Raw genomic sequence first — 15,754 nt, 5'->3', positions numbered from 1 at the left:
TTCTATTACAGCAGCATTTTCAACGCTTGTCCCAGGGGCTCACTGTTCTAACCAGCCATTGGCGCGTTTGCATGGCAGAGGTGGGTTGCCATGACAATCAGGAGTCTACTGAACACGCCTGCTGTGCCCGTCGTGATGGTACCCCTGTGAAAGTTGGACTGTGGCTGGCGTTCATAGGAGACCATGATTTTTGCTATATAAAGCAATACTTTTGTATTACTATATATAGTACAAGCGAACAGACGATCACAGGTTGAAGTCTCCTAAGGGGACAACAAAATACTGTGAAAAGTAAAAAAAAAATAAAATCCAAATTGCCCCCCTTTTCCCCAATTAAAAATTTGGAAACTAAAATACATTACACATTTATAGTGTTACTACTTTCAAAAAATCCAGTGTATAAAAATGTTAAATTAATTAGCCTGATCAGTAAACAGCGTAATTATTAAAATATCAAAATGCCAGCAATGCTATTTTTCGGCCTTCACAACTGATCAAAAAATGCAATAAGAGGTGATCAAAACATAGTATTTCCCCCTCAATGGAATCATTAAAAATGTTGCTCTCAAAAGATGGCGACACATGCAAATTTATTTACTGTATATACTCGAGTATAAGCCAACCAGAGTATAAGCAGAGGTACCTACTTTTGCCACGGAAAACTGGGTTAACTTATTGCCGGGTATGCATTGTCTCCTCATCCCTGTCCTGGTATGCATGGCTCCCCTGTCCCTGTCATTGTATGCATACCACCCCGTCCCTGTCAATGTATGCATGCCTCCCCCATCCCATCCCTATATGCTTGGCTCCTTATCCCCTATCCCTGTTTGCATGTTTTCTATTGGAAAAAAGAAAAACAAAACATCCTACTCGCCTACCTGCGCGCCCTGAGTGCTGGCACTGCATCTAGTTCCAGCTGCCGGCGCCTGCAGCTCTTCCTGCCGAGCAGTCACGTGGCCCCGCTCATTAAGGTACTGAATATGCACTCCTCGCCTATGGGAGTGGAGAGGTATGCATATTCATTACCTTAATGAGCGGGGCCAAGTGATCGCTCGGCAGCAAGAGCTGCAAAAAGCCGGAATGAGATGCAGTGCCACCGAGGGCGCACAGGTAGGTGAGTATAATGTGTGTTGGAAGCCGGCGGCTGCGGCTGGCACTGTGCGCTATTACAGCAGCGGTACAGGCTTTAGCCACAGCCGCCGGCTCCTGCCTCTGTGACCTGCCGCTCCCACTCCGGCTTTCTGGCACAATGACTTGTGTGTAAGCCGAGGGGCGGGGGGGTGTTTTGCAACTTTTATGTGTTCACACCATTTTGACTCGGCATGGGAAGAGCTGGACAGGAGCGTGGCAACACCCTCATCAAAGTAATCAAAAATGATGGCATTTTGTGTGCCAGAAATGCTACTCCATTCCATGACTTATTGGCGCGGCGCACGCTACTCAGCACAGGCGCCGAATTCATTAAGTTGCGTTCACCTCTGGATTAATTAAACACCTCCTGTACTCAAGCTAGTGGGTGCTACGTCAGCCTTAGTGTATCGACCTCTGTGTTTTTGGTATTACCATAATCATGCTGACATGTAGAATCATCTCTCCAGGTCATTTTTATTGCGTATTGAAAATGGTATATTAAGAAAAAAACATTTTAGAATTGTTCTATTTCCATTATTTTGCCGCTCTGGGAATATTTTTTCCACTTTTTAGTATATTACGACCTTAGTGACAGAGTCAGTTTTTACAATTCTGACCAGTGTCACACTGAGGTTATAACTCTGGAACGCTTCAACGTATCCCATTGATTTTGAGATTGTTTTTTCATGACATATTGTACTTCATGTTAGTGGTAAAATTTATTTGATAAGACTATTTATGAACAAAAACAAAATTTGGCAAATTATGAAAATTTTGCAATTTTAAACTTTTAATTTTTGTGCCCTTAAATCAGAGTCATTTCACACAAAATAGTAAATGAATAACATTTCCCACATGTCAGCTTTACATAAGCACAATTATGGAAACCTAATTTTTTTTTGTTAGGAAGTCATAAGGGTTAAAAGTTGACCAGCGATTTCTCATATTTCAAAACAGAATTTACAAAACCAGTTTTTTTAGGGACCACATCACATTTGAAGTGACTTTGAGGGGCCTATATGTCAGAAAATACCCAAAAGTGACATGATTCTAAAAACTGCACCCCTCAAGGTGCTCAAAACCACATTTAAGAAGTTTATTAACCCTTCAGGTGCTTCATGAGAACTAAAGCAATGTGGGAAAAAAATTAACATTTAACTTTATTCACAAAAAAGCAGGGCTCAGAAGGGAGAGAGCGCCGTTTGACTTTTTTGAACGCAGAATTGTCTGGAATCGATGGCGGGCTCTATTTCGCGTTTGGAGACACCTGATGTGCCTAAACAGTGGAACCCCCCCAGTTCTAACTCCAACCCTAGCACAGCCCTAAACACACCTCTAACTCCGTCCACAACCCTGACCCCAGCACAGCCCTGACCACAACCCTAACCCCAGCTGCAAAGAATGGAAAAGATTACAATTTTTTAATTTTATTATTTTTAGCTAAGGGGGTGACAAAGGGGGGTTTGTTTTACTATTTTTTTTTATCACTGTGATAGGGTCTATCACAGTGATCAAAATGAACCAGTAGGAAAAAAATCTATTGTTGCTGGGTACCAGCCGGCAGGTTTTTTTCTAGAAGATGATGTGAAGAGCCAAAGAACGGAGCAGGAGAATCCAGGGATGGCAGAGGTACTGGGGTGGGTTCAAGGGACCTCCATTTCTCCTCTGGTGTACTAGATCATATCAGAGGAGAGAGAAATGAATGGAAAACCAACCTTTTTTTTGTGATTGCCGTTCATGTGGCAGGGGATGGTAAAAACCGACCCGAATCACATTCTCCGGGGTCTCAGCTACCCCCGGTAGCTGAGACCACGGATATTTTCCAAAGCTGGGGGCACAATACACTTAAAAAACAGCGCTGAGGAATACGTACCCTTAACAGCTGCCGTTAAAAGGCGTATCCACGGTCGTTAAGGGTTTACATGATAAACTGAATGGTGTCATTCCAAAATACAACTCGCCTCACAAACAGCAAGCCCTCTGTCGGCAGAAAAATATAAACGTTATGGCTCTTGGATAAGAGGAGGAATAAATGAAAGGGCTAAACCAGAAAATCGCCATGTCAGGATGGGGTTAAGGTGACTATATAAAATTATTTCTTGCGCTTCTCCCACAAATATGTATTCTTTGCTCATTTAATAGACAGATATTCTAATATGTTAGTTAAAGATGCAAGATCAAAAGTTAAAAAGAATTGCAGCATCTGAATTTTTTTTATTTTTTAAAAAGCCTCAAAGCAGTTGACTGAAAGATGTAATAGATTATTCCAATCTTCAAGAAGTATTGAAGTAAAGCTCCTCCACCCAAGGAAAGAGTCTTTATCTGTGTGCTCATGTCACTGTCATGCCTTATCTAGACCTATAGCTGTCCCAGAGAAATAATAAGTAAAGAGGAGATAATCTTGCCCCAACCAATAATAAAGAAAATAGAATGCCGGATCCTGACTTTTTTGGTCAGTGACAGTTTTCCGAATTTGTTCAAAAAATTGAAATTGCAGTAAAAACTTTCTAATCCTTTTAATATAAATGAAAGGGTGTTTCAAAAATAATGTTGATGGAAAATAGACTTAGGGGAAATATTGTTTATTAACTGTGTGTGATATAACTAAAAGTTACAACAGCATACAAATTTAAGGTTTGAAAATTGCAAATTTTGAGAAAATTTCAGTTTTTTTCTCCCAAAAATAAACTTACGGTATCCTATTGGCCTAAAGTTACCACTAACGTGAAGTATAAGGGTATGTTCTCACGGTCAGTAAGAAATGTGGGTTGGACGCTGTGTACAAGCGTAGCGTCCAACCCACAGCACCCAAATGTTACAGCTTAGTGGATGAGATTTCATGAAATCCCATGTCCACTATGCGTGCTCCGATAACCCGCGGCTTCCCTGCGGAGACGCACATGCGGCACGTCTTACCAGACCGTAGCATGTCTATTTATCTTGCGGAGACGTGAGTCTCCACAAGATATATTTCATCCGTCCCAGTGTATTGGACGTGGTGATTTTGCGCGGTTCAGTGAACACATGCGGAATCACCTGCAATCAAAAGCCGTCAGCGCTTTGGACAGCGCAAACATGTGCTGCATCCAAAGTGCTGCCTAATACTGAAAGTCTGCAAATACCCTGAAATGTCAGAAAAAACAATCTCAGGATCACTGGGACATGTAAAAGCATTTTAGTTATTAGTACATAATGTGACACTGGTTTGATTTTTAAAATGGGACCTTGTCAGCAAGGTGAAAACATGAGGGGATAAAGCAAAGTTATCAAGATGTGAAGTGCAGACTTGCATCTTAAAGAAGCCATCCTTCCATCAAAGTGTTTATCCTCTTAATATATTGCAGTCATAATATTACAGTGCCTTGCGAAAGTATTCGGCCCCCTGGAACTTTTCAACCTTTTCTCACATATCATGCTTCAAACATAAAGATACGAAATGTAAATTTTTGGTGAAGAATCAACAAGTGGGACACAATTGTGAAGTTGAATGTAATTTATTGGTTATTTTACATTTTTTGTGGAAAGTCAAAAACTGAAAAGTGGGGTGTGCAATATTATTCGGCCCCTTTAACATAATACTTTGTTACGCTACCTTTTGCTGCGATTACAGCTGCAAGTCACTTAGGGTATACAGTATCTCTATCAGTTTTCTACATCGAGAGACTGAAATTCTTGCCCATTCTTCCTTGGTCTACAGCTCGAGCTCAGTGAGGTTTGATGGAGATCGTTTGTGAACAGCAGTTTTCAGCTCTTTCCACAGATTCTCGATTGGATTCAGGTCTAGACTTTGACTTGGCCATTCTAACACCTGGATACGTTTATTTGTGAACCATTCCATTGTAGATTTTGCTTTATGTTTGGGATCATTGTCTTGTTGGAAGACAAATCTCCGTCCCAGTCTCAGGTCTTTTGCAGACTCCAACAGGTTTTATTAAAGAATGGTCCTGTATTTGGCTCCATCCATCTTCCCATCAATTTTAACCATCTTCCCTGTCCCTGCTGAGGAAAAGCGGCTCAAACCATGATGCTGCCATCACCATGTTTGACAGTGGGGATGGTGTGTTCAGGGTGATGAGCTGTGTTGCTTTTACGCCAAACATATCATTTGGCATTGTTGCCAAAAAGTTCGATTTTGGTTTCATCTGACCAGAGCACCTTCCACATGTTTGGTGTGTCTCCCAGATGGTTTGTTGCAAACTTTAAATGACACTTTTTGTGGATATCTTTGAGAAATGGCTTTCTTCTTGCCACTCTTCTATAAAGGCTAGATTTGTGCAGTGTACAACTGATTGTTGTCCTATGGACAGACTGTCCCACCTCAGCTGTAGATCTCTGCAGTTCATCTAGAGTGATCATGGGCCTCTTGGCTGAATCTCTGATCAGTCTTTTCCTTGGTTGAGATGAAAGTTTAGAGGGACGGCCGGGTCTTGGTAGATTTGCAGTGGTATGATACTCCTTCCATTTCAATATGATCACTTGCACAGTGCTCCTTGGCATGTTTAAAGTTTTGGAAATCATTTTGTATCCAAGTCAGGCTTTAAACTTCTCCACAACAGTATTATGGACCTGCCTGTTGTGTTCCTTGCTCTCTGTGCTTCAAACAGAACTCTGAGACTATCACAGAGCAGGTGCATTTATACAGAGACTTGATTACACACAGGTGGATTATATTTATCATCATTAGTCATTTAGGACAACATTGGATAATTTAGAGATCCACAATGAACTTCTGGAGTGAGTTTGCTGCACTGAAAGTAAAGGGGCCGAATGATATTGCACGCCCCACTTTTCAGTTTTGGCTTTCCACAAAAATTTAAAATAACCAATAAATTTCGTTCAGCTTCACAATTGTGTTCTACTTGTTATTGATTCTTCACCAAAAATTTACATTTGGCATCTTTATGTTTGAAGCATAATATGTGGGAAAAAGTTGAAAAGTTCCAGGGGGCTGAATACTTTCGCAAGCCACAGTGTAGAGCACTGTGTACTTACAATTGCTCATTTTTCCTTTCTACCGAGTAAATTCTTTTCTCTGCTCTATGTAGAAACAGGAAGTCTCTTGTACCTGCAGAAATCATTCCTCTCTTCAACACCTCCTCCACTCCCCCCTCTATTGACTTTTGCAGTGACCTATAACTCATACAGGGAAATTGACCTCCTGTTTCTACATAGAGCTTAGAAGGATTCAGCTAATCTGTTTTTAATCACGTGATGCCATAGACCTAATGGAAAAGAGAAGAATTAGCTGGGGAGAAAGGCAAAATGAGAAATTGTCAGTACACAGTGCTTTATAGTATGATGGCTGCAATATACTAAGAGGATAAAAACTTTAATGGGAGGAGTGCTTCTTTAAGTTTCCATTGTCCTCAAAGCAAAGTTATATTGGTTCTGAATGGACTTCTTACCGCTTTTTCCATTTTACAGAGCACCTTCGCAAAAGCCATGACGACACAAAGATATTTGCCTTCTGATCAAACAACCAAGTATGATCAAGTGTCTGTATCTCCCGCCGACTCACCTGAAGAGAAAATGACGCCTGAGGAGGCAGATAAGCCTCTGCCTGTGTCAGATGATTCAGACAACAGAGAGGGTAGTGATCATGGATACCATAGCTCTGTAGGGGAATCTGACCAGAGAGCAGATGAGGACCAGAATGAACTAGAAGAGTCAAGCAGCAGGAACTACTATCGCACTGAAAATAGTGATTCTAGCATTGAATGTGTAACAGAGGCTGACGTTCCTAGGCCAGAGCCACTCCGAGACGTTAGGCCAGTGGGGAACTCCTTTGGATATGACAAGCCCCATTGCCCTTTATAAACTACAAAAGGTGCTGGTTGAACACGGCTCATCCCTCGAATATACCAAATGAATATACCAAATCCAAGAGCTTGGAGTAAATGAGTAAACTTCCTAATGTAACTAACAGCTTTCAAGTGGGAGAAATGTCACTTTTTTGCTTTGAAGGATTTGCGTTCTGCGTGACTAGTATTTTTCAATTTGTTTTTTGAAGGACTAAAGAATTTGGGGCATAAGACTGAACCTATAGACTGAACTTAGTGCAATATTTGCAATTGCTTATGAGGTTGTCAGGCTTATTTCTTCACTAGACAGTGTATGGAGCAGCACCGGTCAGCTTTAATCACTGTCTACATCTGGCTGCCGCTAGAGCTAATAGCGTATAATTAGTGGAGGTAGTGGTTATCAGATCTCTACCAGTCTGCTATTGATGACAGTTTATATCACAATTAATATCATTAGTGTGAACGACACCTTTAACTCCATATATTCATAATCAAGAAAACAATATTTTTCTTCTATCTGTATCTTTGCAACTGCTGGAGAAAATGTTTTGGCATCATTCCCACCTTGCTTTTTTACTTCGTAACAATAGCATAGATGTCAAATATAACAGAGAACAATGTATTGCATGTTTTGGGGTTTTTTTAATTTTTTTTTTAACATTTGGAACCCAAAAGGGAACCTTGAGATCACATAATCCCTAGGATAATGCAGTCAGTGCCTCACGCTGTATCTAGTAGGTAATTTATATCCAACAAATACAAAGCAGCAAAACATTTATTGCAAACCAGCCGTGGATACGAGGTGCAGAATTACTTTCAGTAAGCCGTAACATGCACAATTTTTTCTTTACTTTTCTCTAAACAGAGAAACGTGCCATTTTGTAGTGTATACTTGTACATTGCCTTGTTTTAATTTTTATTTTAATTAGTCTGTGACCTCCAAATTGCTAATTAATGTACTTAAAGTGGCTGAAGATCTGAATAAAACATAATTTTTAGTTTTTATTCCTCATCTCCAGTGTGGAAATATTAGCTTGTAAAGTTTAGATGCTAATTTCCCTTCCATAGATTCTTCACTGGGGGCATGTAGTTTTTCCTCTGCATATGACGTTGGCCTATCATAATCAGGAGGCATTATACAATAGAAAAAAAAACGTCCCCAGAAAAGTTTAGAACCGGCTTTCTTAGGCTACTTTCACACTAGCGTTTTTTTGTGCTGCGTTTGGAGCGCACATGAAAAGCATGTCAAAAGCGCATGCAAAGGCTGCTTTATTTTGTATCATTATTGTGCGCATTACAACAAAAAATAGCAACGTTTTCATGCGTTTGCATTTTTAATGCGCAATAAACAGGAGAAAAAATCCTTGAAAAATTCTTGCAACACACTCCACCAATGGGACACCAGTGGGCGTGTCTATGGAAATTCTTTATATAGACCCTATTTACACCTGAATGCTTCACATTTGCTTGCATTTGACTTGAGAAACATGGATCTGCGCTGGAAGAGCTTTTACTTTGACTTGGATCTGGACATGAGGATGGCTCAGGCTTATGCCGTTGCTTGCCATGAACAGAGGGAGAGAGAGAGGCAGCGAAGACGGCAGCAGCGGCGTATGTGGATACATCCCATTATTGAACTCCAGGAGAGCCGTGGAGCGTACCACACCCTCTACAGTGAGCTACAGGCAAGCCCGGAGAAATTTACGGATTATAACCGGATGACCCAAGAAACCTTTAACTATTTGCTTGGTCGGGTCAAAGAAGTCATCCGGAGACAGGACACGCAGCTCCGGCGTGCGATTACTCCTGAGGAACGGCTCCTTGTCACATTAAGGTAGGTAGTTTTGCTAAACCTTTGCCTGTTGATTTTTCTTGTTTGTGACATGTACTCTTCCAAATCTGGCATAATTACAGTTCTGCCATGTCTGTAACTACAAGCAGCGTTAATTTTTGGATGGCATGTATTGAACCAAAGGCTGCAGAATTTTTTTTTTTTTTTAATTTAACGTGTTAAAAAATTATGTATACACAAATATTAATTATTTTCTTTGTGTCACAGATTCATGGCTACTGGAGAGACCCTCTCGTCACTGCACTTCCAGTACCGGATTGGAATCTCCACGTTATCTGGAATTGTAGCGGACACCTGCCGAGCTCTCTGGAACGTTCTTTGTCCCGAATTCATGCCCATGCCAACCGCAGAAAACTGTTTGGGAGCGGTGGATGGGAAACACATCCGGATTATCAAGCCCAAAAGAACAAGCTCTGAGTTCTTTAACTACAAAAAGTACTTTTCTACTGTACTGTTGGCCATTGCGGATGCAGACTGTGTGTTTATTGCAGTGGACATTGGGGCATTTGGCCGTGGGAATGACTCCCAGGCTTTTAAGACCTCGGACATGGGCAGGAGGTTGTATGGCAACAACTTCAATTTCCCCATGCCACGGCCTCTTCCCAACACCGAAGGTCCGCCACAGCCATTGTAATGGTTGGTGATGAAGCGTTCCAGATGTGCCAAAACCTGCTGAAACCCTACTCCAGCCTGGACTTGGACCACAACAAAAGAATTTTCAATTACAGGCTCACCAGGGCCAGGAGAACAGTAGAGTGTGCATTTGGTATCCTTGTATCTAGATGGCGCATTCTTGGCACAGCTATTAATCTGAAACTGGAAACCGTGGATGAGGTGGTCAAGGCCTGTGTTGTTCTACATAACTTTGTACTTTCTCGAGAGCACCCGAACTTTGATCTTGATGATGTTGATCCTAATCCATTTCCTGAATTTACACAGCACCCTCTCAGGTCATCTGTTGAAGTTGGCCAAATGAGGGACCAATTTGCGGCCTACTTCAACTCAGATGTAGGACAGGTGGAATGGCAAGAGCAAATGATTTAAAAAAATTTTATTGCATGTTCTTTGTATGTTAATAAAAAAAACTGTTTTGATACCTGTACTGAGTGCATTCTCTGTTTTTACACTCCCAATACCATTAGCAAGTAGCCAGGTGTATCAGTGAATTTATGATGCTGTGTTTTGTGCATCATGATTTCACTAATACTCCAGAGTAGGTGACTATATAGATTATGTGGTTATTTACAAGGTATATCTATAGTTCCTTGCCTTTTTGTCTAATAGTTAAATGAGAACAATAGATTATGCCTTGCACTCAACACCATCCTCTATAGCCATGGTTTTCAAAATGTAGTCCTAAATGTCAACCAACATATGATGTTTACTTTTTTTTAAAAAAATTTTAAGTCAAATTTAATTACTAAAAACATGCTATGTTAGTTTGCTTTGAATACTGTAGTTGGGAAACACTGCTCAATTCAGTGTGTGCAATGCACCAGATATCTCAATTACTGACGTTTGTTGTGTCAGTCTTGGAGATATGTTTTGTCAAAGAAACTAATCTACATGACTTGTCTTTTTCACAGCAGTGTCGACATTCTAGTAATATTGCACAGACAGACTGGATCCAGCAGGGTTCCCCAACTCCACTCCACAAGGTCCACCACCAGATCATGTTGTAATGAAATCCATAGCTCCGTTGATAACTGTTTCACAAGAGCCCAAAAAAAAGAGGATTCCATACAACATGATCTTTTGGTGGACCTTGAGGACTGGAGTTGGGGAACCCTGCTGGATCGAGTATGTGCAATATTACTAGAATGTAGAGACTGTTGTTGAAAAGGTAAGTCATGTAGATTTGGTTTGTTGACATCACACATCTCCATGACTGACACAAGAAACATGTCTCACACAAGAAACAGTAATGGAGATATATGTTGTTGCAAAAATGCTAAGTGTCTGGCGCAGTGTGTGTAGTCGGCGATAGACACAGTAACCATTCCAAATTTTTTGAAAGCACAAGTTGACATTTATTTTGTAATAAAAAAGAGCCAAAATTTTTTTTATTAGGAATGACGTTTGGGGGAAGATTGGGAGAATTTTACTGAAAAAATGGTGCGCTGGTCTGTTGAGGTCGGCCTCCAGACGGTCAAGGCGCTGGTCAACAGAGTGGAAGCGGTGTTCCATGTGGTTAAAACCACGTTCCATCAGGGAAAAACCGCTTTCCGTTCTGGCGGCCAGCGCCTTGAGGCTGGCCTTAAAGGCCTCGCTCAAGTGCATGAACTCGGGCATGACATTCCTGTCCAAAGCCCTCTGCCGCTGGCGGGTAGTGCCCGCATAACCAGTGACAGAGACCTGGGACAGGGGAACACCTGATGGACCAGCTTCCTGGTCACCAGCTGTCTGTGTTGCTGACCTGCAAGATGCTTTCTGACTGTTGGAAAGCTGGGACGGGTCCGAGGTCGATAGATGAAGAACCGCTCCCGGGACAGGTTGCAGGGTGCTGCTCCAAGTGCTGTGGAAAGAAAGGGAAAACATGAGTATCATGCATTTACAAGAAGCATCACCTGTGGAATAGAAAAGCACATAGTAATAACAAACCAAAAAAAAAACCACTTACGCTCTACTGGCAAGGACCGGTCTCAGGAAAGCCAACTCGCGATGATAGCGGTACTTCTGCGCCTTGCCACTGAGCCACTCCGAACCTGTCCCTCAGCACGAACATCAGTGTTGAAGCGGTCCTTCATCGAGCGCCAACGTGTGCGGAGTTTGTTCACTGTTGGGAAAAAAAGAAAAAAAAAAATTAGAAAATGCACTTAAGGCAACTTAATTATCAGCACACACACCGGATAGAACTTTGCAAACAGTCAATACAGCAGCACAAATAAAATTCTAGACACAATGCAGTCACTGTTGATACTGAGGACACTGTTATGTTTCCTGCTAGAATATATGTATCATCGAAAACAACAGTATCATCAGGAGCAAGACTGAAAACAGGATCAAGACAGCAGTTGAAAAAGCAATCACAGTTTTCCACAAGGCATTGTTGTTTTAAATGCAAGAATATATCTTGCCAAAAAAACACCAGCACCATCAGGACCATAAATCAATGCAGCAGTTGAAGACCAAAATCAATCACAGTTTTCCACAAGGCATTGGTGCTTTTCATGCAAGAATATATCTTGCCAAAAAAACACCAGCACCATCAGGACCATACATCAATGCAGCAGTTGAAGACCAAAATCAATCACAGTTTTCCCACAAGGCATTGGTGCTTTTCATGCAAGAATATATCTTGCCAAAAAAACACCAGCACCATCAGGACCATAAATCAATGCAGCAGTTGAAGACCAAAATCAATTACAGTTTTCCACAAGGCATTGGTGCTTTTCATGCAAGAATATATGTTGCCAAAAAAACACCAGCACCATCAGGACCATAAATCAATGCAGCAGTTGAAGACCAAAATCAATCACAGTTTTCCACAAGGCATTGGTGCTTTTCATGCAAGAATATATCTTGCCCAAAAAACACCAGCACCATCAGGACCATAAATCAATGCAGCAGTTGAAGACCAAAATCAATCACAATTTTCCACAAGGCATTGGTGCTTTTCATGCAAGAATATATCTTGCCAAAAAAACACCAGCACCATCAGGACCATAAATCAATGCAGTATCACAGAGCATCTTTATACTTACTGAACGCCCTTTTGGAAGCTGGAGAGGCGCTCTCCCAGCCATCCATCATTCCTGAGGCCACCTCATTCCAGAGCTGCCGGGTCACCACTGTGTCTTTGTACTGCTGGTCACTGCTGTCCCACAACGGGATACGCTCCTCAGCAAGGCGGATAAGGTGCCCGTTGTCAATGTAGACTTCGTCATCCCGTTGTGGAACCTAGAAAAAAAATATAGAATGTTTTTAGAATTTTGGAAAAGATACAAAAAGAAACAGAAAAGAAGCAAGATAAATAAAAAGACAGAAAAAAAAATATATATATATACACTCACATTGCGTCTCCTCGCCACGACTTGACTACGCTGCTCCCGCTCAGAATCCTCAGACGGCTCTCGCTCAGACGGCTCCCGCTCAGACGGCTCCCGCTCAGACGGCTCCCGCTCAGACTGCTCCCGCTCAGACCGCTCCCGCTCAGACCGCTGCCGCTCAGACCGTTCCTGCACTTCTTCAGTGCCCGTGTCTGATGTCTGTAAAGAAAGAAAAAATTAAAACACATTTCTAGAGGCAGCTATACTTACCAAAAGGCTGCAAGATTCTCACCTCACGATCAGCTTGGGCCAGTTCTTGCCGTGTTGGCGAATACATTGAGCCAGAAGAAGACATGCTGAAAAGAAAAAAAAAAAATACATTAGTACATTATAAAATTGTACAGGACACACAGACATTATGTTGAAGAATACTCACATTTTGGCTCCTGAAGCTAGAATCCACACTTGTAGGCTCTTGTCTGCTCTCTGCAAGGCTGTCTGTAGAGTAATTGTCTGACCCTGAAGACACCTTCTTTTATTTACACTCCTCCAAAACAATGTTGCTTCTAGACCAGTGTCTAGACATTGTTTACTCAAATCGCGTGCGCGCACAAGGTGCTGACGTGCGCGGTGCCAAGCGCTCGTCAGCGACCACATAGACTGTAATGCTATTTTTGTGCGCACACGCGCGCGCGCAATTTTTTTAACGATGTCGCCGGAAAAAAAATGCAACATGTAGCGTACGGCGCGTCAGGGCGCACACCTGTAAAATGCGCAGCGCACGCTAAACGCTGAAGAGCGCGTACATTCGCAAGACCCTGCGATCACTATGTTAAACATAGGGGAACATTGCGCGTGCGCCCGATAGCGCATGATGCGCTGCGCGATCGAACGCTAGTGTGAAACCAGCCTAACTGTGATCTTGTAAGACTCATTTATCTAACCAGATCACACTTAGATCTCACTCCCATTACTTACAACGTTCTGCTTCTATCCCTGTCCCTGCATCGAGGAATAATTCCCTGCTACCTGTAACACATGAAGAGCTATGTATGTGATATGCTGCAGCTCTTGCCGCCCATGGTCTGTAATGTCGCCACAGACATGACAGAGGAGAGCTGGAGTGTGTCACATACACCACTCTTCAACTACTACATGTCATACCAGCAGTATAGCTTTTAGTGGCATAGAAATCAGCTTTTATTTATTTTATGGAAATGTGTCCAATAGCTCATTTCACCGTTGCACCCTCCAGTTTGCATATGGAGCACTTGCCCTGATCTTGATTGACATTGCTCGTTTTCCCACTGAAAGCATTGCCTGAACTCAATGCTGCATGTGCACAGTGAACTTGGAGGCAGTGTGAGCACGGCCACGATCTGATCCCTGGTTCCTCTCCCAAGCCGCTGCTCATTAAACTTCCAGATGTATCGGTGTAGCGAGTGGCGACCACAAAAAGGATCCAGTTATCACAGTACCCCCGCACTGACACTGTGTCATGCCACTGGGCTCCTCCAGCTTAGGCAGCTGGGCAAGCGAGCGCTCTCAATCAAGACCAAGGAAAGACTTGATTATGGAAAGAGGAGGGTTTAATGGTGCACGGAAGCACCCTCATTGGCTTCTGAAATAAAAGTTGTTTTCCCAGCCTCTAAAACACTAAAATGTATAATTTTTAGAGGGGCAAATTTAGATTTTGGAGGTGATACAAACCCTTTGAGTTCTTTTCTGTTAGTACATGTATGTAAATAAGTAAATTAAAACAGTATTAACTATTTTTATGCTCTTTTATTTCATGAATATTTGTTGAATATTACTGTACAGGGCTTTGATTAAAACTTTGTTGAAATTTAAATGTAGTCTGTAAGCACAGAATGACTTTTCAAACCCAACATAGGCACTCTGTGCACCCTTGATGTGGCCAAACATGTAAGTGCACCTTCCCACCCTCTTGTTTTTCAGCTATCTCCACCCTTTTTTGGCTTTATAATGCCAGAGCTATCAATCAAAGAAGAGGAGGGGTAACATTGAGAGAAAAAAGTAGGTGGGAAGGTGTACTTATAGGTTTGGTCACAAAAGCGAGCACCGAGCGCCTGTACTTGGTTTGAATTGTTCTATGGTGACAGATATCTTCTTCAGAAGTGCCAACCTCACTTCTAGAAGTCCAGAATTATAGTGGTCACTGGGAAGCGCAGGGAAGCGGCGAAAGGATGTTTTGTATTAGTAGTCCAATGCAGCTCCAGCCGTAGACCTCCAATGGAGGATGATAAGCTAGGACGATGTTTCGACCGAAACGCGTTGTGGGCTAAAGTAACTACTGCTCTCTTCTCTTATTCCTGGCGCTTCTCTGACCGTTTACTCACATCGTCCTAACCTCACTTCTAAGCGCTCACAATGATCTATAATACAATAGTCCTGTGTACAATGTGCTCATGATGACATCTATATTTAAGCCAGCTTATAAATCATCCCGCCCATCTGACAAGCTTTCATTTGTTTTTTAAATGATTGCCTGCCTGTTTAGAGAGGCTGATCATTGGGTATGAGCATTGTACCGCTTGTACTTTGCCATATGTTTTCCCATCTGATAATCCCAGGTGAAGACTGATCACTGAGAGATAAGGTTACAGGTGCTCTCCATAAAGATTTATGGCGAGGAAGAGGAAGCTGCGGAGAGGAGAGGCAAGCAGAAGTGTTCTACTGTTTCATCCCTTTGGTAGATTTACATCTACACTAAGTTCTTCTCTGCATTATGTACTCCATTGTGCTTTTGAGCTTGACAGGTAAAAGGGAGCAAGATATCTCCTATGTGCTCTGTGTATGAGACACAATATGGTAGATAGCTACCACTACTTCTTTATCCGAGTTCAGGGAAAACTAGAGATGGGCTTACAGAGCGAAAACTGATAATAAATGCTGATTATAAATGATATACGTTTCAGATATTGCAATACACACATTTACACACTTTAGTGCACAACCTG

The 15,754-nt window shown here is 42.0% G+C and overlaps 2 protein-coding genes across 2 annotated transcripts in view; both read left to right on the top strand.

Moving 5' to 3' along the window:
• IFNGR1 (interferon gamma receptor 1) overlaps positions 1–14,547 on the top strand; it is a 59,061-nt gene extending 44,514 nt beyond the window's left edge. Inside the window, exon 7 of the mRNA XM_073575897.1 lies at positions 6,556–14,547. Coding sequence (XP_073431998.1) covers positions 6,556–6,948 — 393 coding nt within the window. The 3' untranslated portion in view covers positions 6,949–14,547. The remainder of the gene's footprint in view (positions 1–6,555) is intronic.
• LOC141089467 (uncharacterized) lies at positions 8,270–14,547 on the top strand. The gene is made up of 2 exons (XM_073575898.1): positions 8,270–8,766; positions 8,992–14,547. The coding sequence occupies exons 1-2, from the start codon at positions 8,270–8,272 to the stop codon at positions 9,416–9,418; spliced, it is 924 nt and encodes a 307-aa protein (XP_073431999.1). The 3' UTR covers positions 9,419–14,547.
• Positions 14,548–15,754: the final 1,207 nt, after the last annotated feature.

This window comes from Dendrobates tinctorius, unplaced genomic scaffold, assembly GCF_039654945.1.
Source record: "Dendrobates tinctorius isolate UK_male_01 unplaced genomic scaffold, ASM3965494v1 ptg000046l, whole genome shotgun sequence".
NCBI lineage: Eukaryota > Metazoa > Chordata > Amphibia > Anura > Dendrobatidae > Dendrobates > Dendrobates tinctorius.
The sequence above is the reverse complement of the archived record's forward strand: the minus strand, read 5'-3'. Positions and strand labels throughout refer to the sequence as shown.

What these genes read in the sequence shown, in the direction of transcription:
- LOC141089467 (XM_073575898.1), top strand. Translation starts at nt 8,270, where the DNA reads ATGCGCAATAAACAGGAGAAAAAATCCTTGAAAAATTCTTGCAACACA. An exon ending in CGGCTCCTTGTCACATTAAG is followed by an intron (nt 8,767 to 8,991) that starts GTAGGTAGTTTT and finishes TTTGTGTCACAG; the next exon opens with ATTCATGGCTACTGGAGAGA.